Source organism: Kogia breviceps, chromosome 1 (assembly GCF_026419965.1).
Source record: "Kogia breviceps isolate mKogBre1 chromosome 1, mKogBre1 haplotype 1, whole genome shotgun sequence".
In the NCBI taxonomy this organism is placed as follows: Eukaryota; Metazoa; Chordata; class Mammalia; order Artiodactyla; family Physeteridae; genus Kogia; species Kogia breviceps.
This window is the reverse complement of record NC_081310.1, coordinates 201934379-201950614: the sequence shown is the minus strand read 5'-3', so window position 1 is coordinate 201950614 and position 16236 is coordinate 201934379. Positions and strand designations below refer to the sequence as shown.

General features: G+C 53.9%; 2 protein-coding genes across 7 annotated transcripts; both read right to left on the bottom strand.

Annotated features, from left to right (window-relative positions):
* Positions 1–297: 297 nt before the first annotated feature.
* CCNL2 (cyclin L2) lies at positions 298–8441 on the bottom strand. 6 transcript variants are annotated; one of them, XR_010837810.1, is made up of 13 exons: positions 8127–8441; positions 7675–7749; positions 7288–7397; positions 6389–6509; positions 5382–5446; positions 4597–4806; positions 3343–3588; positions 2833–2932; positions 2542–2646; positions 2320–2461; positions 1763–1874; positions 1585–1677; positions 298–1438 (listed from the first exon to the last, which is right to left on the bottom strand). XR_010837810.1 is itself a non-coding variant. In XM_059065015.2 (11 exons), exons 1-11 carry the CDS (start codon positions 8418–8420, stop codon positions 1084–1086), a joined length of 1587 nt encoding a protein of 528 aa, XP_058920998.1. In that variant the 5' UTR covers positions 8421–8436; the 3' UTR covers positions 298–1083. The 6 variants fall into 6 exon arrangements, 4 of the variants coding, with proteins under 4 accessions (XP_058920998.1, XP_058921007.1, XP_066875677.1 ...); XR_010837809.1 differs by having other exon boundaries at positions 2833–3588; positions 8127–8436; XM_059065015.2 differs by lacking the exons at positions 3343–3588; positions 4597–4806 and having other exon boundaries at positions 298–1453; positions 8127–8436.
* Positions 8442–11372: 2931 nt separating this feature from the next.
* Positions 11373–14029, bottom strand: MRPL20 (mitochondrial ribosomal protein L20). The gene is made up of 4 exons (XM_059065458.2): positions 13858–14029; positions 13662–13772; positions 12926–13003; positions 11373–11800 (listed from the first exon to the last, which is right to left on the bottom strand). Exons 1-4 carry the CDS (start codon positions 13942–13944, stop codon positions 11627–11629), a joined length of 450 nt encoding a protein of 149 aa, XP_058921441.1. The 5' UTR covers positions 13945–14029; the 3' UTR covers positions 11373–11626.
* Between the last annotated feature and the right edge of the window lie 2207 nt (positions 14030–16236).

Here is a 16236-nt window from a genome sequence, read left to right as displayed (position 1 = left end):
AGCACCCAGAGAGAGGCCCGACGCCCATCGGCCCATCCTGCTCACCTGCGCCACCAACCTGTCTCCTCGCCCGCCACCCACTCTGACGGAGGACCCCTCCGGGGTGATGCTCCTCTAGGGTCCTTGTTCCGGGCTGCCGCCAGCCTGACAAAACCTGCAGCGCATTACAAACCAATGTCCCTCAGGCACAAGGGGACTCCAGACCATTGTGTCCTTTTCAAACCCTCCCTCTACCCCACCAGCAGCAGACAGCTCAGACTCCTTACAAACCCTCACAGAAGAGCAGGTGCACAAAACTCAACACAAAACCCAACGCTTTAATGAGATGAGAGAGGGCAGCGCAGACGTACCACTACTAGCGGCACTGCCAGCTGTGCACGGGGGCGAGCAAGCACGCCGACAAACCACAAATCCTTTAACGTTCCAAGTATCCTGAGTAGAGAATTGTGTTTATTTAACCACATAAAATGCATATATAGGAAACTTCTCTATTTAGGAGCTGGTGGCCTGCACTCAGCATTGCACAGATAAAAATATATACGACTTTCAACACAGATCTAAATACCTTCACATTTTAAAAATCAGAATTCTCTACACAAGTTTTAAGCTGACAGAATTCAAGTTCTGAGTTTTCGTATATAGCTTTAACTTGTATTAAACATATGTTTATTTACAACGTGGACAGAGTGAGGGGCTGTTAAGGCCATTTTCTCATAGTGAAACATTGCAAAATACGTACATAAGTACAACCTAATATAGGCAAAGGTTCGAAAAGTCATTTTCTTGGTTTAACATAATCGAGTATCGGTACGGAATCGAAGAGACAGCCTGTCGTAGCACCAAGCCACGCCGCCGGGACGTGCGCACCCCGCCTTTGCAACCAGCAGGATTGCAGCTGAGGCGGGCGGGATGAGCTGGGCCCGGGCCACACTAAAGGGCGGCTTGCTGGCCTCTCCATTCCATCTCCAAATTCATCACACGGTCCCGAGTCAACAACCATTTCCAGAAAGAGTCACGCCCCAGGGCCGGTGGCCGAGGTGCGCGTGCCGAAGGCCGAAGGGCAGACCCTCAGGGACCCCACCCTCACCTCCGGTGCCTGCTGTGCCCAGGGTGGTCCCGCTCGTAGCGATGGCCCGCTCGCTCGTAGGACCGAGAACGCTCCCGTCGCTGGTCTCTACAGTAATGACTTTTCTTCTTGTATTTTCCAGAATTATCTGCCCGTTCCCGTGAGCGGCTCCGAGAGCGGGAGGAGCTCCGGCTCCGAGACTTGTGTGGCTTCTGGGCGGAGTACTTGCAGTCCTTGGACCTCCGGTAGCTCCTTACCTTGGAGCCTTTGTAGGGAGCGCCCCGATGGGCCTGTCTGGGTGGGGAGTCACTCCGGCTCCGCGAGCGGCTCTGTGACTTGGACCCGCCGGACGTAGAGCCACTGTCGCTTTTCCTGTGAAGGAGACCACTGGGCGGGTGACCGCCCACCCCGACCACCTCTGCGTCAGGAGCAACTGTCCTGAGGAGAGGCCACACCACCTCCCAGGGAAGACACCCACCCTGCCAGGTGCAGCCCCAAGCGCCCCGAGCGGCACACACCTTCTCTTAGGAGAAGCAGATGGTGACGGGGACCTGGAGTAACTCTGCTCATGACTCCCACTCCGACTTCGAGCCCCTCGCCCCCTCGGCAAGCTGAGAAGAGGGCGGAGCGCAGAGTTTCAGAGCCCACGTCTCTGCAGCCAGCCCCAGCGGCCCACCGGGGCACGCGGACACTCACCCGTTCACCGGGCTGTCGGCCTTCGCTCTCTTCACACCCTCCACTTTCCTCCTGGCGTTCTTCACAGAGAGTGGGGAAGGCTTGTCTCCTTGGCCTTCCTTGGGGGATTCCGCTAGAATCAAGTATGAGGAGTTACAACCCGACAGCTGTTCTGCTGAGAAACGGCTCAGCCAAGCAAGGTGGGGCCTCTCCCGCAGGACTGCCGCTGCCGACCGTGACTCCCTGCTCCCTGCCGGGATCAGAACCACCAGACGCAGGAAGGTCCCCCGTCCCGCTCGCCTTGCCTCCGGGACCGGGGAAAGGCATCATGCTTAACTCTACGATATAACAACATGATCTGCTCCAGATTTATGAGATTTTCATCAAAGACAAACTATTTGGCTAGGCTGGATAAAGAGCCATTTCAGGAACCTGTCCATACCCCTTCCTAATGAAAACAGAAAGACAGACTTCATAGGCGCCCCCCAGAGTGCTCAGACTAGCTGCAGACGTGATTCGAAGAGAAACTTGGAGGAGAGGGCCATCCCTGAGGGGAGCACACACGCGCCAACGCTCACCCGGCTTGGGGGCAGGTGAGAACCGCGACGCGCTGTCCAGCACCTGGGTGCCGCCGGGCAACAGGCCCTTGGCTTGTGCCTTTGCCTCGTCGAGGGCGTACCTGCGCTTCTCCACTTCACCTTCCAGGTGGGTCAGGTCAACCTAGAAAAGCCAGAGTGCAGGATTCAGACCAGATGCTTCCAGTCAAACAGAGGCACATGTGACATGAAAAGACACAGAACCTTTTTCCGAGTATATAGCTGCAGAATTTTTAAGCAGATTTCTTGAATTTCTTCTTCAGTCGCTCCAAACAAAAGAAACCAATGGGGACGACTGGGCAAAGGGATCTGTAAACGCAGAAGTCATCACCGTTACACTTTTCTTCATGGCCGACAAGACTCTCAGGGCGATAAAACAAGCCTGCCGCTCTCCAGCAAGAGGGCTTTTTACCGGCCCCAATGAGCATAATTTGAAGCACAGTACGTAGAAGTTCACTCGGGTCAGTGAATCCCCCGGGGTGGCCCAGCACTGACCTCCAGCGTCCTGGCAGCGAGATAGATACAGGCACAGGCGATGCTCTCAGGCTGGAACCTCACAAAAACGTCTGTGCGAAGGCTGTCATTCATGTAGTTCCTGAAAAGCAAATGCAGGAAGAATTGCAGCACCCGTGGCAACGTGAACAACACCTGTCTGCACTGTCTAAGTCAAGTCACGGCTCCGCTAAGTAGTCTACTGCCAGGACTTAGAGCTAGACAGTCCTGTGAATCTCACAAGTTCATGGAGAAACGTTCTAGCTGCTTCTTCTGAATACATGACAGGAAGACAGGGAAATAACTGAAAAAATTTTTTAAAGCTGGCTGAATGTCAGACAATAGTGTTGCTATGAAAGAGAACCGACTTTAACTTTACTTTTCCCTCTCAACCTTTGGCCTGCTCTCATGCAAAACACAGTGCCTCAGAAAGATGTCTACTGTGGCAGTTCAACGTATCTGATTAAGGAAACCTAAATGCTCAAAATCCATAGTGCATAGAAACATGCAAACTCAAATGAATGGGCTCAGCACAAAGCCTGCGAGGGCCTTTCTGAGACAAGTCGTCCTCTTGCGCTCCTTTTCCGGGGAGAGGTGCTCACGGCGTGGCTTCTTCCACACGGGAGTCCACTTGAAAAGGAAGGAAAACGCCCTTGGGTGTATGGGAACGTCATGCAGAGGGCTCAGTGCCCCAAGGGAAATCCTCTTCTCAGGCTTATCAAAGAACCGTTTCCAAACTGTCCCATTTCAACAAGGAGTCTTAAAATGAACATTCATAAAATCAGATAAAAGCAACAAAATACTACAAGTTTCATCACAATCAGGACATTTAAAAAACTTTATCACATTTTAGAAGATATAAAAATACAAAACGTTTGCATTTTTTAAAAAATTAAAGTTTTGACATTGGCTACATTTTCAACATTTTCATTTAGATATATTTCTCTAAGATTCAACAGACCAAAAATCAGATCTCACCTTAACTTTATCAACATTGCAAAAACAAAAGATTAACTTCACAAGAAAACAGTTGCACGGGTCATGTATTTAGTGCTCGTAACATCCCCCAATGGTACCAGGCTCCATCCAGAGGGGAACCAAGTCGTGCTGGGGTCTGACTGATGCACCCCCCACCCTGGTTATCTCTGCCCAAAATCCTGGAGAAGGTGACCTACAAACCCACAGAAAAATTCCTCAGTGATAAATTCTACATCTGCCCACTAGCAGCACCTGGCTCAGAAGCTCTCGCTCCAGGCACCAGACGGGACCAAGGAAAAGCCCGTGTGATGGAGCCAAGGCTGCATGTCCCAAGAGTTGCAAGTAAACGGTTCAAACATTTGATAAACATAACCATCAGTAACTTTTTTGATTCTAATAAGAAAACCTTTAGTACTCAGATAGTGATAACATTATTAAACCGTTAACTCTTAGGTCCTAAAAAAAAAAAAAAAAAAGTCCTCAAAACATATATTTAAACTTAACTACTATTTTTTAAATAAGTTACAATATAAAAAGTGTCCATGGAATGATTTAAAGATGCACACCTTTTACTAGACTGTGTCAACACTTAGGGCTGAAAAAGCAACTCTAGGACTTTCAGAAATAAAAACACCATCCCACACTAGTCTGAACTCCCACCAGCCAGTTTTCACAGCTTCCCATTTTTTTTTAAGAGAAAGGTACTGCATCTTTATTGCACAGGTAGAGAAGTTTCAAATGGACAAAATTCATGTCAAGACAGTTATCAACTCTAATCAATACAATTACCAAGCACGACAGAGGATTAACAAGAAGCACAATCGTCAGAGAACCACAGCAGCAGTGGGCCAGCACTAGACTATCGTGCGCATACCACCATCTAGAGCCAGCCTTCGGCGGAGAGCCTGCACTGGATTGGCTGAGGACGGCCGCTGTCCCTGCACCGAAGCGCTTGGACAGGAGAGGAGAAGTCTTAGTCACTTACCCTCAGAGGCTACCCTTTGATTGAAAGAGTACAGAAAAGAAAAGTCAAAATAGGTTCTCCATTAGACACAGCACAGCACCAGACAATTCAGGCAGCAAAAAATATGACCCTTACACACTTCACTCTGTGGGAAAGCACCCAGCTCTGAACCGTTACTTCAGGCTTCACTTCTAGCAAATGCATTGTTAAAATCAGTCCCCAGATTGTAGGAAGGCTTTACACCCCCTCTTCCTCCCATAGGATTCCCTTAACCAAGGCAGTCAGAAGCAAGTTCACGCTACCGTGAACCTCTAAGTCCACACTGGCAGCTGCGGGAAAGACCCTGATGTGCCAAATCCGCAGCCCCCAAAGGGCAGCCCAGTGACTGCTCTCCTCCCGGGGCAGGGCGGGTACGGGCCACCTTACCGTTCCACCAGTGCCTGATAACTGGGGTGTCTGGCTGGAATTTACATGGCAGGAACACTGGGCACTCAGACAACTCCAGCCACAACCAAGTCATGGGACCGACTACCCACTGCCCAAGTGCCTCAAATCAACACACTCCTGCACCGCCCCGGCTGGTCTCATAAAACAAGGAAGGCCAACTCACCATGAGGTCTGGGCCAGGGGTCGGTTACGCTCACACTCTAACACCTGAAGGTACATAACGATTATCTGGAAGATACGGGTCAGGCAGTTATTATCAAGCACCTTGAGAACCCAGAATTCAGATCCTGAGGGCATCCATGCAGCAAACAAGAGCCTTGTGCTAGATCCCAGGGGTGGCTCCTGGTCACACGCCCCGTGCACAGCTCAGCTGGAGGGGAGTTTTTGCTGACATGCCTGCTCCCTGCTTTTGCAGCCAGGTGTCACAAAAGCGCGTGAGGACCTAGCTGCACCCAAGCTTGTCTCGGCCAGTACAGGGCTGATGCTTGTCTTCGACACACTTTCCACCAGTGAGATTAGCCTGCCCTGAACATTTCTGTACCCCAGTCACCAACTTATACAAAACGTGGTGTGAAAATACTTTCAGCAAATGAAAAAAAAGCTCTTCAATCTATGGTGAGTAATCTACCGAAATTTTGAACTAATGCCAGAAAATCCAACAAGAGAGGATATGAGGAAACCCCGAGTAAAAAAAAGGATGGAAACAGAGATGAAAATAGCACTCTTCACGTTTGAGTGTAACACAGAAGATATACGTGGTATCGTATGCTCGACTGATGCACACTGCAAAATAGCTTTCGTTCATCTCCAAATAAAGGGTTCAGAATTCTTCCAATTCCCCCATAAAAGAAAATAAGGTTATTACTAAAGCAGCTTTAGAAAAAGAGCTGTTGAGGAAAAAAAAGTAAACTGACAGATTTCATTTTTACAAGTTCATCACCATTTTTGAAAGCTCAAACTTAAAAGATGCAATTTCGAAAACTTTTAAAAACATATTATTAAAATAAACATAACACAAGAAGGCTAATAAGAAAGCAGTTATTTTCCAATTGTAGATAAAAACTGGAAAACCAAATCAGGGACACATTTAATCCTTTTCAGTTTCCAATCTAGTTGAGAATGAAGCAATGACTCTGGTGGGCTCACGTGGCAGCTGGGCCTCATACCCACCTTGTGAGGGTGCTTCACATGGACGCAGAAACCCAACTCTTTGAGAACTCGCCTTTCCGCCTTTATAATTTGATTCTTTAAGTTAACATAATCTTGATCCAACAGTAGAGGCACAGGTTTTCTACAAATACAAAGCACACGATCTGCATAAAGCTCAAATAAAACGAAGCCTATCAAATCCCACGGTTACCCCCAAACAGTGACAATCTACCATAAACACAATACAGAGTCAGGAAGTTTGCTTCCTGTAATTAACAAAACCAGTTTTCCTCAAACCCCAGTGCTGACCTACTCACCCCGCCTCAATGACCCTCTCCCTGTTTTCTTTACGGATGATAAACACCGATTGAACAGAGTGGAGGGTCTCACGATCTCATGGCCCAAGGACTACATGTCGTCCATCCGCCTCAAGATACAAGCAGATGTATTGAGGATGGAGGGAAAACCAAAACACCAACAGAAGCATGGCATTTAAACAGCCAAGGCTGTATTTTACAAAGGCCCTCCATTAGCTGGAGCATTGGAAAGCCTGGGCCAAGAATGCTTCTAAACATCCTGCAACACACAAAACAGTCCCCCCAACAAAGAATCATCCAGCCCAAAATGTAAACAGTGCTGAGGTTGAGAACCCAGTTCTAGAGCATTCAGGCTGACGCGAGCAAAGCACGAAACCGAGGCCTGCCAAACTACAGCCACAGTGCCCTGTCCTCCTGACTGTGGTTCCTTCACTGATTAAACAGCATCTGTTGGGTACACCGCCGCCCCCGCCAGGCACCAGGCCTCCTCCTGGGCACAGGTTTAAAACCTCAGCCCCTAAACCTTGTTTCAGAAATATTAACGTAACTGAAAAACCGTGAAAACAGAGGCAGATATCTACAACAGGTCTGATAACGGCTCACTTTTTCTCTCTCAGGTGTCGAAGGCGATGAAACACGTTGATGACGTCCCGTATGCGTCTTGGAGCCTCTTCTATCTTGGAGGCCAGGTGAACACAGGCCATTGACACGTGCTGAAACGTAAGCGATGCAACACAGAGATGTTTGTTCCAAGGACGACAGTCTCCAACAGCTGAAGAACGGCGGTTAAGAGCAGAGGGGGTGCACCCTGAGAAAAAGGCCACTTGGAAAAAACCCCCTCTGCAGTACAGGGGGCTTCCCAACCCCCCCAAGTACAGCGCTGCAAATTGGAAGACAAGTACTCGTTCCTTTGAGCAACGGGCAACGCAACAAACCCAGGTTTCCTGTCAACACGTTTCTGGGGGAAAGAAAGACGGGAGGAAGCCTCACCTCCATGGAATGCTTCACAAAGGACTTGGTGTAGAAGAACCGCTGGAACAACACCTGCCCGGTAGCCATGGCCACCTGCACAATGGAAAGGTTCCATCCTTTTCAAAACCCAATTCAAGGGTCTCAAAGTTAAATTATTAGGTTTCACGAGACTCCTAACAAAGAATCCAAAACTAGAATGTTTCCGCGCCCTGCTGCCTCGCCTCCCTCATCACCTCAGGTGGGCGACAGCGGGGACGCCCTAGGCCTGGGCCGGCCAGTTGGCCCGGAGCCAGGTGGGCATGAGGGGCGGGGGCGGGGTCCGAAGAGGGGATCGGCTCTGCGCCCGGGTGCCGGGCGGGGACACGGAGCGGGCTCCGGATAAGGTCCCCCCCGCCAACAAAGGGGCCGGCAGCCTTCCCGGCGCCAGCGCGGCGGTTACCTCGGCCCGAGGCTCGCGGCCGCTCCCTCACCTGCGGCAGGCGGAGCAGGATGCCGGCCGCCTGGATGAGCTCGCAGCCCACCACGCGGAGATCGGTCTCCGTGTCGGTGTCGAGGCCACTCGACATGGACGGCGTGAAGCGGAGCTTGTCGTCCGGCAGGAGGCAGTTCTCCAGAGTGATGAGCACCCCGGAGTACAGCCGGTCCCCGATCAGCACCCCCTGCGACCCGGGGGCTGTGCCCCCGGAGCCCGGCGTGCCGGTCGCTGCCGCGGGGGCCGCCGGCACCGGAGCCCCGGCCCCGGCCGTCGCCGTCGTCGCCGCCATTTTGTGCCGCCGACTCCGTCTTGGGCTCCTTCCCGACAGGGCGGCTCCCCGCGACGCACTACGGCCGTGACCGCCCTGCCCCGCCGCGTGCCATTGGTTCGACCGGCGGGCCTCACGGCGCCCCCTTGCTGCGATTGGCTTGGCCGCCTGTCCGTCAGCGGCGCGGCGGACGCCGGAACCCGGCGCGGGCGGGAGCGGGCTCGTTACCCGGGAGGCCCTGCGGCGCCGGGCGACACCGCGGTCTCGGCCACGACCCGGAAGCACTAGTCGCAGGTGCCGGCGCCGGTACGGCCGTGCAGTCTGCGCAAAGACCCGTGACTTCTCTAGGTTTCCACTGTAGCCCGAGGCTCCTTAGGGGTCCGGCAGGTGTTGAGGGGGGCTCAGGGGGCCCGGGGGCGACCCCGGGTGGGCACGGCCAGGCGGGACGCCTCCTGCCCCGAGGGCCAGCGCGGCGGGGCCGCGGGGCGGCTCTCCTTCCGCCTGGATTGCGTCCTTCGGGCCAGTGGTCCAGGGCTTGAATGGAGCTGTCGGAGGTTTCCGAGGCCCCCGACCTGAAAGGATGGGCGCACGCGCTAGTAAGTTGTCCCCCAGCCCACGCACAGCAGCAACGAGATGGTGTTTCTCTGAGTTAATTTGTGGTCGCCGGCGCGGTCAATTACTCTCTAGCCTTTACTGAGTCCAGGTTTTGGGTTACAGGTATTACCGCCAGATTTCCAAAGTTCTCGCCTTCAGAGCTGAGTCCAGAGAGGAGAGGGTAGCTGTAAACGTTTAATTCGATGTTTCTACAAAGCCACAGCAGCTACAAAGTTGCAAGAGGCATGAGTTCCCCCAGGGTTGGGAGGAAAGGAGCCAGGTTGGAATGCCCCGGGGGCCATGGGAAGGGGCTTGGACTTTATCCTGCCAACAGCGGGGAGCCATCCAGAGGTTTGATCCTCCATTTCCTCATCTGTTGTACCAGGCGCTCTCGGGATTAGTGATTGCCAGCCTCTGGTGGTTTTTATGTCATCTGACAGCAGTGTTACTCTCGCCTCAGCTGCGACGACATCTGAGTTATCTAGTTACCCGTTGCTGAACAGTTATCCCGAACTTTCACCAGGACCAGTGAAAGAACCTGTGTGAGGGTGATGGGAAAGCAAGACTGGGTGAGGGGGAGCTTGGGGTGGGGGGCAGGTTGGAGAGGAGATGCAGGGTAGGAGCCTCGGTAGGGGCAGGTTCAAACACTTGGGAGCTGCCAGTGATCGCACCCAACTCAAACCTGCCCAAACCCAGTGGTTGCCATTGACTTTCACTCCTGCTGAGATGTGATCCTGCAGTTCAGACCTGTGCGAACTGTCAGTGTCCTGTCTTCTCTTCACCTCCGTGGGCAACATGGCTACAGTAGCCCACCTCCCCTACCCCAACCGGCAGCTCAGGGAGGTTTCCTCTCTGCGGGCCACAGCAGCACACTCCAGAAAAGGAGACCCCAGGAAACAACTTGTTTCTCGTGGGCCCTGCCTGGGCTGCCTGTCCATCCCCTAACAGTGATTGGCCAGAGAAGAGGGAAAAGCTGATGGCTCTAGACAGAGCCAGACTCTGGAGCTGGGGACACGGCCACAGCACAAAGGGATACCTGGTTCTGTGGCCAGGGCAGGGGTGCCAAGAACAGCCCCCAGTTGTCCGCCACGTCCCCACCTGCCTTTATCAAGATAAACGAAGAGAAGGCAGCTCCTTCACAGCGGTGCTTCTTGCACAGAACTTGGTCCGCCACGCCAGAGAGCTCTTTGTATCGTCCACCCTGTTGTTTTCAATAAGAGCCATTTTCTGACAAGGTGCGTAGTCAGGCACTGCACTCAGCATGGCAGAACAGGACTCAGCCACCTGCCTCCAAGTGCTTGGTCCAGTGGCCATGTTTGGACACAGCGACAAGGGCCAGGAGGAGGGGCCTCTTAAGAAGCCAGAGCAGTAATTGCAGCTGGAAGATATGTTCACCCGCATTAGGATGGAGGAAAGTGGACGGAGTGAAAAGATTTGACCGGCTCCGTACTGAGCTGGAGGTGGGTGTCGTCTGAGGGGGGTGACTTCCAGGGCAGGGCTGGCAAAGGGTGGGGGACGGCATCGCCACAGGGCCCAGCATGGGGGTTCGGAGTGTGGTCAGGCAGGCATCGCCAGGTAAACGCAGGGGTCATCAGCAAGTAGACAGCGACTGCCCTCCTGGGCCTGAAGAGCTCTCCTAGAGCGGAGTGTGTGCAGGAGGGGAAGGAGGGCAGAGTCCTGGAGGGAAGGGAGCGCATGGTCCTCCAGGGCAAGGGCTGACTGTGTCCCTTGAACTTGGGGGCCAGGAGATGGCTTTGGTGAGAGCTGTTGGGGCGTGGCAGAGGTGCTCAGACCCAGTAACAGGAGGCCAGAGCTGGAGGGGACTCAGAATGCAGATGAGGCTCCTGGAGAAGGCCAAGGGGAGGCCCTGTTCATGAGCAGGAGGGGCACACAAGTTCCACTGTAGCCCAAGAGGAGGGTGGACACCTCTGCGTGGGAGTGGTCAGAGGGGGAAGCACAGGGCTGGTAGACCTGCTGTGAGGCAGCCCCTGTCAGAGATTTCTGGGCTTGACTCCGGAACTAATGAAGTCAGGTATTGGGGGGGGGCGAAACCCCTACATTAAGGCTCCCCAGGTGATTTTATGGTCACCCTGCCTGCGGGGGCTAAGGTGAGCCCAGAACCCGGACAGCCACCCTGCCTGCTGGTCTGGGGAATGAGGGAAACCAGCTGGTGCTCAGTGGCTGAAAAGCTGAGCCAGGGAGTCCCTGCTGGAAACCAAAGGAGGGGGAGGGGGAGGTCAAGCACCAGCAAGGCCTGCAGGAGGATCTAGGGTCCCTAGGGGAAGCCTTGCCCTGATTACCACCCAGTACACGGGCACTCAGGCAGGGCCGACCCAAGGTGTTTTGTCTGTGCCAAAGAACGCAACTCATGACCTTGCATTTGCGTTCCCCACAAACTTTATTTACACAATCCATGTGAGATTTCTGAACCATGCCAAAAGAGGCAAGATAAGGCCTTTTCTCTCAGGCCTGTTACTGAAATGTAAATTAACACAAATGCAAGTCAAACTTACTCACTGTTGACAAACAACTCTTAGTCCCTATTTTAGTATAATCACTGCATGGGGAAAAAAAAAAAACTTTTCCTAAGATGCTCAGCCTCAAAGGGCAGTCAGTGGGTGTCAGCATCCCCCTCAGAGGTGCTGTGCCACCCTGGAAAAAATGCCTTCGGGCTCCTTCCCATCCCCCAAGGCAGCAGCAAATCCTTCCTGTCGCCTCCTTTTGGCCAAAGCAGCCAAAGATTTAAAAGTCTTTGGTTCGTAGATGGCTAGATCTGCAAGTACTTTCCTGTTGAGCTCCACCTGGCACTGGGAAGAAAATCAGAGCATCAGATCCTGTATCAGCATCAGAAATGCATTTCAGTGAAACAGGAAGACTCGGAACACGGCTAAGCACCCTGTGATTTGAATCACCTTAGCACAAACCACTTGAGCACCAGTGGGGGAGAGGGAGTGGTGAGTCCTGTTCAAGCAGGACGCGGGAGGAGAAGCGGGGTGGGGGGCAGGGGGGGAACCAAGGGCTGTCAGCCAGACTTCGGGCCTGGGGTACCCTTTAAGGCAGCTGGGAAGAGGAAACCACAATTTCCATTTCACAAATGATGAAAAATGTGGCACAGAAAAGGTGTGTGAGGCACAAGCAGAGGAACTAAGATCAAAACCGGGCACTCCTTATTCCCATGAGAGAGCCAGAGTCATCTATCAAGTGAAGCAACAGAAAATGGATGGACAGTGCCAGTGAGTCTGGGGCGCAGAAAGAAGGGGGGATGGTCTCCTGGCATTAAAGGCAGCTGCGCAGGAGTCGTCAGTCCTCTTCTACCACCTGCGACCCCTGTGCTGTGGGCAGCGTCTCTCTCCTTTTGAGCCTAGTTCCCCATCAGTAAAATGGAGGTGTTGCACCTACACTTACCCCGAGGGTCTTTGTAAAGTACCAGACCAGACGCGGGGCCTGGAACAAGGACCCATTCCCCCTAGCTTTTTAAGAAAAAACTTAAATGCACACAAAAGCAGAGGGAATAGCATACTCACCAGATGCAAGCGACCAAGATTCTGTGGCACATGCTTGCTCTATCCCCTCCAAGATGTTTCCCTCATTTTTGACTATGATTCAACTTGATCTGCTACCTCAACACAATTCATTCAGTGTAAAAACTTTGAAATTAAACTTTAAAGTTAAAGCCAAGTTTTTCTACCTTTTTCTCTTGATGGGGAAACACCAGGGCTTATGTCTTGGTGCCACATGCCCTATTACTAATTCTGCTACCAGCGGGGCAGCGGCAGAGCCAGTGTGGTGAGTCCCCGAACCCACCAGAATCCCACTCCAAGAACGAAAGCAACGTTGGGCTAACACTCCACTACCCGCGCTGCTGGACCACGGCAACTGGACGGGTTATGAAGACGTTTAACGTCTCGGCAGGACCACATCCTCGACCATACCTTAATCAAGTTGAGGATGAATGCTGGGTACTTCAGGCCGTGTTCCTGGGAAGCAGCTGTAACTCGACTGATCCAGAGCTGAAATGAGAAACACTGAGATGCTTAACCAGTTGTATGTTACATCCACACCTCCCAGCGAAGGTTGTCACTAGACTAAAAGGTTTTTTTTTTTGTAAGAGCAAATACAAAGCTCAGTTTCCCATTCAGGCTTAAGTACAAACAACAGTGAGCAAAAGCTGATGCTCTTTATCCAAATGCCGGCTGTAAAGCAACTCCATACACATCTTTAGGCGCCGAGGGAGGATACAAAGATAAGCAAGAGATTCTGGGGCAGACACAGCCCCGGGCGTAGCAAGGGTCCAGGTGGAAGCTTCAGGGAGGTGAAGACCTGTAAGGGAGGAGGCAGGGGCCTCGAGAAAGGCCAGGTTGGCGGGGCAGCGGCGTCCGCTCCAGGCTCAGCGAGAGATCTGAGCGCTGCAAGGGGGAAGCCAAGCTGGGGAAAGCTCTGCGTGCATCTGTCCAACAGGTTCCGTGTGACGCTGCCGCGCCGGACTCGCTGCCGCCCTCGCGCCCCCGACACCCGCACACCGCAATGGGCCCAGCCGGTGCCCACGGGGCCGCGCGCGAACCGCGTGTACAGGAGGGGCTCGCCGGGCCTGGTTCACCTGCGGCCGCGAGGCCCCGCGGGTTCGGGAGGGCGGGGGCGGCGGGGCGAGGCCGAGCGGGACGCGCTTACCGTCCGCAGGTTCCTCTTCTTCAGCCTGCGGGCTCGGGTGCACTGCACGAACGCTCGCGTCACAGCCCTGACGGCCAGCCGGTAGCACCGATTCTTCCTCCCCCGGAAGTGCTGGTCAAAAAACGGGAGAGGAGGTGGTCGGCGGGGCTCGCGCGCGCCGGGCCAGGCCGGGGCGTGGGGCGCACGGCACACTCACCCGCGCGTGCTTCAGCACCTCCTGGACCCGCCAGTAGCGGTCGGTGATGCGGTTCCGCAGCCAGAGCTGCGCCGAGAGAAAAACCATGGCGCCCGCAGCCCGCGCCTCTGCTCAACAAGCTGAGCGTCGCGCCGCCGCCGCCACCCTCCCCAAGGATTCCGGGTCAGCTCCTCCCTCCCACAGGGGAACTTCCGGGCCTCTGCGCGTGCGCTCTGGGTGCGGGCCGCTATCCATCTCCTGTGCGCATGCTCGAGCTCAGGGGACGGTGCCGGGCCTGGGCAGGGCCTAGGCGGCGGAAGGAAGGATCCCGGTCCCCCGGCAGCTGGAGGGCGGACGGCCGAGGTTGGCGTCCGGCGGAGCGGAGAAGCGCTGCCTACCACCGAGGGGCCTGGTCCTCTTTGCGCCGCGGAGCTGTGCACTTTATTTTTTTTAATATATTTATTTATTTATTTTGGCTGCACTGGGTCTTTGTTGCGGTGCGTGGGCTTCTCGTTGAGGTGGCTTCTCGTTGTGGTGGCTTCTCGTTGTGGAGCACGGGCTCTAGGCGCGCGGGCTTCAGTAGCTGTGGCTCGCGGGCTCTAGACCGCAGGCTCAGTAGTTGCGGCTCACGCGCTTAGTTGCTCCGCAGCATGTGGGATCTTCCCGGACCAGGGCTCGACCCCGTGTCCCCGCATTGGCAGGCGGATTCTTAACCACTGTGCCACCAAGGAAGCCCTCCATAAATGTTTATAAGCACATTATTGAGGTTTTCTTCTGGTCCATTTGAAAGGAAGTTGGAGATAGCTAAATACTTCACTGTGTATTTCCTAAGAACAAGGACATTCTCTTACAAATCCCAGCACAAGGATCAAAATCAGGAAATTCAACATTAATGCAATACTGCTGTCTAGTCCACAGTCTGCCTTCCAGTTCTGTCACATATTCTTACCGTTTTTTTCCCTGTCCAGGATCATGCACTGCGTGGAGTTTTTATGTCTAATTTTCAGCGTTAATCTGGAACAGTCCCTCAGCCTTTCTTTGTCTTTCTTGACCTTGGCATTCTTTTTTTTTTTTTTTTGCGGTACGCGGGCCTCTCACTGCCGTGGCCTCTTCCGTTGCGGAGCACAGGCTCCGGACGCGCAGGCTCAGCGGCCATGGCTCACGGGCCCAGCCGCTCCGCGGCATGTGGGATCTTCCCGGACCGGGGCACGAACCCGTGTCCCTTGCATCGGCAGGCGGACTCTCAACCACTGCGCCACCAGGGAAGCCCCAACCTTGGCTTTCTTAAAGAGTACAGGCTACTTACTTTGTAGAGTGCCTCTCAATTTGAGTTTGTCTGATGTTTTCTCGTGATTAGAATCAGGTTACACATTTGTAGCAGAATACGGCAGAAATTATATTGTGTCCCTCTCGGTGCGTGGCACCAGGAGGCCATGATGGCAGCTTGTCCCAACACGGGTGATGTCAGCTTTGACCATTTGGTTACGGTATTGTTTGCCAGCTTTCTCCACCGCATTTACATTTGAACTAATACGTAGTTTGTAGTGAAATACTTTGGGAGTCATCACAGGCTCTCCTGTCAGCAGATGTTGAGGTAGGAGCACAGAGGTGTTCAATTTTGTGCCTGTGAAAGAGGGAAGATGCAGACCGGACAGCATCTCGGCCAGCCCGACGGTTCTGGAGCAAAGACTGCCTAGTAGGGAAGCCTTGTGTTGGGCGGAAACAGCCAGACCCCAGCACCTGTGCTGTGCTCAGCCAGCGTCTGGGGCTGCCAGGAAAAGCGTGCCATCGGCTGAAACGCTGCTGCAGACTTGAAGCTCCACGACACGTGGGGCCTCGAATGGATGTGTGAGTTCCTCCGTGGCCGCTGCGCTCCAGGACTACGGCACTCGCTCGTGCCTCTGTCATTGACTTTGTCTTTCCAAACTTACTGGCAATATCCTTAAAGAAAAGCTTTCCCTTGGAGGCCACCCAGAGGGTGGCGGCCTGTGACAAAGGAAATGGTGATCAGCCAGGCAGAGAGATTGGCAAGTCTGAGGCCCAGTGAGGGCGAGGTCAACAAAAGGCCAGAGTTGTGGGAGCGGAGCTAGTGCAGGTCCAGGGCCGTGAGCAAGTCAGAGGCTGGAGACGGAGGCTGGTGAGGACGCATGGGCCCTGGATGTCAAGGAAGGACTGTGATGTCCCGGGTACCTGGGCTTCCTCACAGCATGGTGACCACAGGGCAGGACCCCGGAACCTGGTCGCCCTCTCAGCCCGCCCTGGAAAATCACACAGCATCGAGTCAGCAGCGCTTGGGCGCTGGACCAGTCACAAAAGTGCACTCAAGAGGCGGAGACCCAGACTCCATCTCTGGACGGCAGGAACAAGGGGATCCCACTGGAAGGAGCATGTGCGACGGGC

Bases quoted from the DNA above. Each gene is read 5' to 3' on its own strand.
- CCNL2 (XM_059065015.2), bottom strand. From the start codon at position 8,420: ATGGCGGCGACGACGGCGACGGCCGGGGCCGGGGCTCCGGTGCCGGCG. The intron at 7,398-7,674 runs GTGAGGCTTCCT...CTTACGTTTCAG, and splicing joins TTGTGAAGCATTCCATGGAG to CACGTGTCAATGGCCTGTGT. The intron at 6,510-7,287 runs GTGAGCCGTTAT...TTGTATTTGTAG, and splicing joins CGACACCTGAGAGAGAAAAA to AAAACCTGTGCCTCTACTGT.
- MRPL20 (XM_059065458.2), bottom strand. From the start codon at position 13,944: ATGGTTTTTCTCTCGGCGCAGCTCTGGCTGCGGAACCGCATCACCGAC. The intron at 13,773-13,857 runs GTGAGTGTGCCG...TTTTTTGACCAG, and splicing joins AGGTGCTGAAGCACGCGCGG to CACTTCCGGGGGAGGAAGAA. The intron at 13,004-13,661 runs GTAAGCGCGTCC...TTCTCATTTCAG, and splicing joins AGAAGAGGAACCTGCGGACG to CTCTGGATCAGTCGAGTTAC.